The sequence below is a fragment of the Papaver somniferum genome, unplaced genomic scaffold, assembly GCF_003573695.1.
Source record: "Papaver somniferum cultivar HN1 unplaced genomic scaffold, ASM357369v1 unplaced-scaffold_107, whole genome shotgun sequence".
NCBI classification, from domain to species: domain Eukaryota; kingdom Viridiplantae; phylum Streptophyta; class Magnoliopsida; order Ranunculales; family Papaveraceae; genus Papaver; species Papaver somniferum.
In genome coordinates this window covers 4,793,506-4,802,778 of record NW_020619603.1, presented here as the reverse complement: position 1 = coordinate 4,802,778, position 9,273 = coordinate 4,793,506, and the positions used below count along the sequence as shown (strand labels likewise).

General features: G+C 37.5%; 1 protein-coding gene across 1 annotated transcript; it reads right to left on the bottom strand.

Annotated features, from left to right (window-relative positions):
• Window positions 1-776: 776 nt before the first annotated feature.
• Window positions 777-4,956, bottom strand: LOC113327813 (putative disease resistance protein RGA3). Its single transcript, XM_026574937.1, has one exon. It carries the CDS (start codon window positions 4,720-4,722, stop codon window positions 1,024-1,026), a length of 3,699 nt encoding a protein of 1,232 aa, XP_026430722.1. The 5' UTR covers window positions 4,723-4,956; the 3' UTR covers window positions 777-1,023.
• Between the last annotated feature and the right edge of the window lie 4,317 nt (window positions 4,957-9,273).

Genomic DNA, 9,273 nt, shown 5'->3' with positions numbered 1-9,273 from the left:
GAGTTCAGTTTTTTTGTAATTTCTTGTATTTTTTCCTTTTTTCTTTTTTTTACTACCCCTGGTAGTAGCTGTACATTCTACCTCTTTTAATAAAGCTTTCTCTTCTGATCAAAAATAAAATAAAATAGGGTGTCTCTCCAGGAACAGGAGCAAAGGCTGGATAGCTAGGAATAGAAGCACTTGCAGGCTATGCCAATGCACCATTTGTAAGTTATTAATTGGCCGAAGTAATGGCCTTGGTGTAAGTTATTGATGGTATCAGCGTATGGGTGGATGTGTTGTTACGCTTGTAGAGTAAATGCTTATAAATTTTAAGAATATAAGGAAAACAGTTTAGGAAACTAATGGCGTTCTAATGTTTTTCTAGAGTTCGGTTTGAAAAATATAACAGATAAATCAAACGGCGTTGTTGACCAGTTGAGGAATTTCTCCACCTAACAAGAGATATTTGTGAAAAAGTAACAGATAATCAAAAAGTCTCAACCTCATCTACCAAACTGTTCCAAATCCTTCAAAATTCCATCAGCCTTTATGCAGATACACCTATCACGTCCAGGAGTTCATGATTTCTATAGGTACAGAAAATATCTTCGCCACATGAAACTGTGAAGAAACCAACTCCAGTAGAAGATATTAGCACCAAACATCCAGATCAAATATGCTCCGTAAGTCCAATCAACTAACAGAAGGGTACATTGCAACCTTTATGAAAATAGGAGTTACGAAATATTTGTTACCAAGTGAAGAGATTGACGAATTAATAACGACTAGAGGAATGAAGACATCAAACGAAGAAGGCAACTCGTCTAATCATCTAGCGAAGGAACAACTAAGCAAAGAAAGAGAGATCCCTAGCGTAGGAAGATTCTCAGGCAAGAAATAGTGACAGCTTAACAGAATGATGCACTTAAACAGAGCAATGTAATCTAAATCTATCACAATTTTATCATGATGAATTCTAATAAGACCCGTTGGTAGTAACAGGAAGAGATGGATGAGTTGCAGCAAACATATCTACGTACATCACTTCTCCATCAAATTGATTAAGCCGACATTACGCGGGTCTCCTAGCCGTTTGTCCTCTCTCTGAATAAAATCAACCTTGAGTGATTTAAGAAAGGGAAGTGATGTCTTGAGATCGTACGGTATAGACTCCTTCAATTTGTCGCACATGTTTATCTCCAATTCCCGGAGAGAAGTCCATAATCGTAAATCCGGTACAGATGTTAAAGCCGGGCACTTCACAATTTCCAACTTGTGGAGAGAAATGTTGCCGTTGTTGTTTAGACCATCATCATCCTCATCACGAAAACCTTGTAACTCAGAGCAATCTCTTATTAGTAGAGACTGAAGATTCGGAGTATTTCTTTGGAATAGCGCGCCGAGTGGGAAAAATATCAGCTCTGGAGATTCATATATATCAATGTATGTCAGAGAGGCCAGACTTGCTACTCTGCTGGCGGATAAGATCGAGTTTACTGCATTGCCGTTGGTGTTGTATAAACCCAATACCTTGAGAGAAGGAAACGAGTTTGGTGCGCTTCTCAATTTTGGGCTATCTTTCATATATAGGTCCTCAAGGAGAGGGAACGAAGATGAAGGAGGAGAAACCCACTCTTCTAGATTTTTCATATCCATGATTCTCAAACGAACCAACGAAGGGAATAATGATGATGTTGTACTTGTAGAATCATGGCTGCTGCTACTTTGTTCTTCTTCTTGTTGCTGCTGATAATAAAATTCTCTACCCAAACACTTGACTGACTTCATTCTATCAATATCAAGATGCCTAAGACATGGGAGCATACCTAGAGGCGGAAGCTTCTCACATCTGTTACAATTCTTTAAAACTACTGAAACCAAGTTTGGGACCAGGCATATAGAAGTTGAACCCATCCATTTCGGAAGCTTGAAACCAGAGTATCCATCTATTTGCAGACATTTCAAATTTGAGTGAGGTTGAAGACCCTCTATTACCATATCATCATCTTCAACATCATCACCTTCTTCAGTATCCTCATCATCATCATCATTGGATAATCTCCAACTTAGATATAACTCTCTCAAATTTGTCTTATCCTTTAGTTTTGCTCTCTCTGCATCTTCTATTCCTCCTCTCACATTCTCTAACCTTTGTATATGCAACTCCTGAAGGGAGTTGAGAGATGCTAACTCTTCTATCCCACTGTGATGATGACTGATACTTCCGCTGCATGCCTGAGATGCTTCTTCATTCCTCACCATGTATGACTCCAATGTTTCGAGGTAAATTAACTTTTCTATACCTCTAGGCATTAAATCATGCATTCTGCGATGTGTAAAATGTCTTAAGTTTTCCCAATGATGTACGTCTCTCGGAAGTTTGCAATTACCTCCAAGCTTCACTATCTCCAAATTGCAGCGGGTTCTTGTGCATGATTCCGGCAACTCTTTGATATTTGCAGATTCCAGATCAAGGCGCCGTAATTGTGTCAATACTCCAAAATCTGATGGTAGTGCCTCCAGATAATAACCACAATAAAACTCCAGAATCCTTAATTTTCCGAGGCAAGTAATGGAATCAGGTAATTTTTTAATTACTGTAAATGAAAGATCAAGGAAACTTAGATGTATTAACAACCCAATCTTTTCAGGTAACTCTTTAAACTTAGAACAACGGCGAAGATTCAACGTTTGCAAGTTAGTGAGGCCAACGATGGAATCTGGTAGAAGATTAATATCTGAGTGACTGAGATCGAGATGCCTCAAACATTTCAAAGACTTAATATTATGAAGAAGCACGGAAGTATTTTCGCACCCACGAAGTACCAATGTCAGCAAATTATAAGAAGGATTCAGAGACACATCATGCGATGGATCAATTTTACAGCCTGACATGTCTAGGTACCTAAGATGCTTAAGAATAGGAATCGAAGTGCATATCTGTGAACCCCAATCATCACCAAGTGGACATAATATGCGCAAACGCTTCTTAGATAAGAAACTATTAATTTGTGAACAATTTCTTGGAGCAAGAGCTACAACTGTTCTCAATTTCTTCGCCTTGGACAACCGTTCAGTAATTGTAAATGATGACCCTTCACCAAATACCAGTTTCAAACGACGAATTTTTGAAGCATCTCCAGTCCCGTCTTGTAATTGCAGAATTCCATATTCCTCACGATCAATAACACTTGTTGCAAGATCATGGACAATATCATGCAGCTTACAACTCAGAATAACACCTAGTTCATCCTTCACTCTATCTTGAAAAAACGATTTCGACAACAAAAGCTCAAAATAATCATTTCCTATATCTTCAAAGGATATATTGTTTACCCCATTGGACTGAATGAATCCTTCTGCCACCCACATACGAATCAATGTCTCTCTTTCGATTTGCCAGTCTTTGGGAAATAAACAGCAGTATGAGAAACACTGTTTCAAAGGAGAAACTAAATTATCATAGCTCAGTTTTAAGATTGAGATGAGTCTTGTGGTTTCTGGTTGAAGCCACAAATCCTTGTCGTCATTGATTGAAACCCAATCCCTTTCTTCTCTTTTCGAGTGTAATAAACTTCCAAGAAAGTTCGCCGCAAGTGGTAAGCCATCGCATTTCTTCGCTATGTCCCGCCCAATATTTATCATATTTGGAGGAATTGGAAGTGAAATTCTTTTCTGCATAATAGACCAACAATCACCATCTGTTAATTTTTGTAAATTGTGGACCTTACCTCCAACAACAAATGCAACCTGTTGGCTTCGTGTGGTGACTAATATCTTGCTGCCTTCGACACCATTGACAAGGACTCCATGTAGTTTTTCCCAATCTTCGGAGTCCTGGTTCCATAGATCATCCAGTACTAATAGGTATTTCTTACCAGCTAGATTTTCCTTAACTTGTCTCGCCAGCACATCCACATTCGATGGAGCCCTACATGAGCCATCGGTAAGTGACTCTAATATTTCTTTTAAGATTCTGTAGACATCAAACTGGTTAGATACGCAGAGCCACACTTTTTTGTCAAAGTGTGTTTTAATTGACTCGTCTTTGTATACCAACTGCGCTAATGAAGTCTTACCCAGACCCCCCATCCCCACAATGGACACGACAGAAAGCTGCTCTTTAAGAGAAGAACAGTGTGCTGATGTTGATGATGATGATAATGGAAGCAGCGATCTGCTCGTCAGCATCTTGACGATCTCTGATGTTGCATCCTCCCTTCCTAGTAGTACAGAATCATCTACAACTGATGCAGTTAACCGGTCACGTTGCATTCTGATTTGATCGGCTTCAGAGGTACCAGCGGTGGCATTCAACGTATATCTGACTCGATAATTGTTAATTTCATCTAAACTTTTATTTATGGCTCGGATTTTACCAGCCATCTTAAAGAGAAACACAAGTGGATTGGAGGATTTACTCATAAAGTCGCGTACTTTGTGCTTGAGCTTACTTCCTCTTTCAAAACGACGCATGGTTTCATAACAGAATTCATCCATAACATCATCTGCATCATAAACAACGTCTTTGAGCCTTTTCAACCAAAGACGGACAGTAGCATCAGTTATTTGTTTCTCCTCAGCATCGGAAATTAAAGCTTGAATCAACTCCAAGGTTTTCCCAAGCTTCCTTAAGTCGTCTTTAACACCCCACGCATGGCCAATTTGTTGACCAATAACAGGGAGCAATTTATTCAGGATTTCATTCGCACCGTTAACAAGGATCTCTTCCAAAGCCATTATGAAAAAACATATGATATTTATAAAAAGGGTTAGTAGAAGCTTGTATATATCAAGAAACAGTGTAGAAAATATGATGAAAATATCAAAATGAGTTATCAGAGAAAAGGGAATGAGTGTTTTTGTCTTTCAGATGGATAGAGAAATTAAGAAGGTATGAAGATGATGAGACTGTAAAGAACAGAAGATAAGTTTGTATAAGACGGATAGTATGTGGTATACTTTATGTGGAACCCTTGTGACTTTACTAAAAGAAAGTAAGGCTGTGATTCCAATTCTTGATGTTCTGAATAATTAAAGCAAAGCTGCAAAAGTGAATTATCATGAAAGGAAAGTAGGGCACAGTGGCATTTATCATGTAATTTTAAAAACTAACATCATGAATTGCTTGATATATGTTATACTCTAGTACATATATGTTCAGAATATGAACTCTCCAGATCATAATTTGTAACAAAAACAAAAGGTTTAATTCAAACACTCCATGTTCTGATAATAACGCTTTGCTTTTTATATTGTCTCCAACGAACAAGCCTTCTATATCTTTCCTTAAAGTTAAAGGGAAAAAGGTGAATAATTAAAGCAAAAGCGAATTATCAAAGGGAAATATATAATCTGGTGATTCAATGCAAGAAAACTAACATGAATTCTGCTGAGTAAACCACTTGAAATAAAACCAGACCACAAGTATCTGAGTTGAACCGGGATCTTAGTATTGGATTCGCTCGGTTCTGAACCTTTTTTTCATGGATTATTCTTAGTTGAACTAGCCAAGTTTATTTGGATCACGTTTAAGTTTAGTTGGATCCGACAGACAGAGGTTAACCGGGATAACTTTGAGTTCGATTTGAAGTCGAAGATCAAGGAAGAGGGTGATCGAACAGAAAGGAGGTGAGGATTTTTTTTCTTAAAAATAACGAGATCCGAAACCGAGTCGGACTATTTAAGAAAGAATATAAAACATGTAGGAAAAGACGGTCCTATGACTGTCGGTCAATAGAAAACAACTAACAATGTTTGAGTTTCAACTGCAAATTTCTTTTTGTGGTTGAACGACTATAATTAACTGACTATTATGTACGTAGGAGAATGAATGTTAGCTCATATCTTTAAAGTCAAAGCATTAAACTATGCAATAGTCTTTTCGGAACCGCAAATGGTTGTCGTGGACGTTATTGGAATATTAAGTGTTCACACACAAGCAGCCGAGGTTACCATGCAGCGAGGGACCGAGGCAATTCACCAGCTAGCCAGAAAAGAGGATGAACTCTAGCTTTCAAGATAAAGGACATTTAGATTTTGATACTGTTTAAATGGATAAAAATGTAAAAATAGTCAGGATGTAAACAGTTTCATCCTACCCATTTTCAAATATGTTTTCTTGCTTTTAATTTACATCAGGATGCATCCGGTTTCATCCTTACTATTTTTTAAGTTTGAGTCAGGATGAATCCAGTTTCATCCTTGCTATTTTTTTGGTGTCCATTTCACCCATACTAATTTTTACTCGTCCATTTGAACCATGTTTTAAAAATATTTGGACAAATGACCCATTTTCAACAATTCCTGGGTGAAAAAGACATGTAAAATTTGATACTGTTTAACTGGACAAGAATGTAAAAATAGCCAGGATGTAAACAGTTTCATCTTACCCATTTTGAAAAATACTTTTTCTTATTTTTAATTTACATCAGGATGCATCCAGTTTCATCCTCGCTCTTTTTTAAGTTTAAGCCAGGATGAATCCAGTTTCATTCTTGCTATTTTCTTGGTGTCCATTTCACCCATACTAATTTTTACTTGTCCATTTGAACCATGTTTTAAAAATATTTGGACAAATGACCCATTTTCCGTGCACAAAATTGGTTAAAAAGACCAAAATCAACAAGTCCTCGGTGAAAAAGACATCTAGATTTTAATACCGTTTAAATGGACAAAAATGTAAAAATAGCCAGGATGTAAACAGTTTCATCCTACTCATTTTCAAATATTTTTTCTTATTTTTAATTTACATCAGGATGCATCCAGTTTCATCCTCGCTATTTTTTAAGTTTAAGCCAGGATGAATTCAGTTTCATCCTTGCTATTTTTTTGGTGTCCATTTCACCCATACTAATTTTTACTCGTCCATTTGAACCATGTTTTAAAAATATTTGGACAAATGACTCATTTTCCGATAAATGGGAATAACAAATGTAATTATCCCAGCATAATCAGTCTGGAAATCAATATAAATTTCCACATTAATCACTTTGTCATCTTTATTTGTGTTTGAGTTGTTTTCTGTTTAATTGATGATCCCTCGGTACCAATAATTTACTTGTACCGTTGTCTGGAGCCATCTAAAGTCCTAAATCCTCCGTATGGTTAATTTATATGGGTGAACGCCACGATCTAAGAGCAACAGTAGGGCGGTAAAGATGGTCCAATCTGGAAACAATTGGTAAAACTTAACAACCGATCGAAATGGTTTGATATGCAGAACTTGTAGTGTGGGTAAACGAAATAGGGAGCCATGTGTCGGACATAAAGGGAAGAAGTATGGATAGAGAATCTCACTTAGAGATCCCAGTCAGGAACTTCTCAATTCCAATATCAGAATTATCTCGTCACCGATCAATCTCGCGAAGTACAAAGGGGACTCGAAGAGACTTGCACGAAGAATCTAAGTTACGAAAAACCAAGTTAGAGTACCCAACAAGATATCAATGACGAAATAGAAAGGGAGAAGTACAATAACTTGGCAACAAAGATAGTCAGCGAAGTAGATATATTGGGGAGAAAGAAAAGAGACAGGTGTCCCGACAAACCCATGTGAACATAGCGAAAGAAGGGGAAAAACTTTATGGAAAATGGCCTGGGCGAAGTATAAAGCACTCCTGAAAGAACTCGGCGAAGTAAAATGAGTTGTACCCCATTAGGACTGATTGGCCTATAAATAGAGGTCCTTGGGCAAGGCAAAGGGAACCGAATTTTGGAGTGAGAAAAGAGCTTAGCGTAGAGGGTGAGATTAGGGTTTCCTTGTGTTCAAGAACTTGTATTTTATTTCGAATGAATTCATTAATAAAGGTTTTCTAGTTTATATTACTTAACATGTCTTAAATCTTGGTGACTTTCCTTTTGGGCGTATTATTGGATTTCCAGTAGTTACAATTTGGCGTCCAGAAACAGGGAACTTAGATTGGGGATTCATCCTCATCTAAGGAGTTGAGAGAAGCTGAGGTTGAGGAGGGAGAGATTTTAGCAATAGGTCCCTTTTAAGATTAGGGTTTAGAGGATAATTGATATTGAAACTAGGATAAGTTGATGACTAGAACACCAGATCGAGCGGCACACATGATAACGACGAGGAGAAGCAAGCGATTGGAGGCCAAAAGAGGAGGAATAATGGAAAGAGGAGGAACATCGGCTACAAGAGAAAGGCAAGGTGTGAACCAGCAACGGACGGAGGAGGCTAACGAAGATAACTTTAGAGAGGGTTCTGTACACACTTCCGGCACGGACACCATCGCAGGAGAAGAAACTACTCGTGAGGAAATGAAGGAGAACATCGGTGAAGAAGACATGATGTTGGATCAACTGAGGGAAACGCTCCGCCTTGAAAGGGAACGAGACAGGGATCTAGCGGAGCAGCATGCCCGATTGACGAGACAAAACGCTAGGCTGATGCTGCAGAATCGCCATATTGGGTAATGTTAATTTGTTCGTTTTATGATTATTTCTCTCCTGTTACTTGTAATTTTTATTTAAATGGTTTAATTTTGATTTATTTTTGGGAGTTTTCATGAAATCGAAATTTAACTTATTTTGGTTTCTGTAGGAAAGTACAAGTCTCCTGAACAATTATGCACCAGTTCACTATGATGTGATAAACAAAAGGGTTCACATAGCATGCAACTTTACTGATTATGTTGAAGAGATCTGAGGTTTGATTTTTATCTTTTCTTCTCCTTTTAGTTTAGGGGTTTTCTTGAATTGATGGTGATTCTGCATTAAGTTGTTTGTTATTGTTGTGTTGGTGCTCGTTCAAAAAAATTTGTACTATGTTTGTCTGATGAATGAACTCTTTCGTGAAGTTCGGTTTTGTAAGTAATAAGTGATAAAGTTCTAAAAATTGCAGGTGGAAGGACTAATAATCGAAGTACTTAGTTTGGGTTGCATATATCTGATATGGTGATAAGGAAGTGCTGAGAACCATGCTTCACCTCTCAATTCTATCACCATTTTTTGATTATGAATCTGTGTATTTGTGAATCTAATAATTGGTTTTGATTTTGTTGCAGGTAAGGTTCACACGGATCTTTCGTTCGTGCAAGAAAAATGAGGAGAAACTCCAAAGGTAACTATATAAGACAGGGATATTGTTGCTCTGTACACCTTGGTAAGATGTTTTCACATTCAGTTTTTTTTATCCTTTTTACTGTGGACTTTAAACTGTCTGATTGATATTGCTTAGTGGTGAATATAACCAAGAGTCCATTCTTTCGCTTTTTTCTGGTTGCATCACAATGAAATGATATTTGAATTTTTGTATCATCTTCGCACATTTAG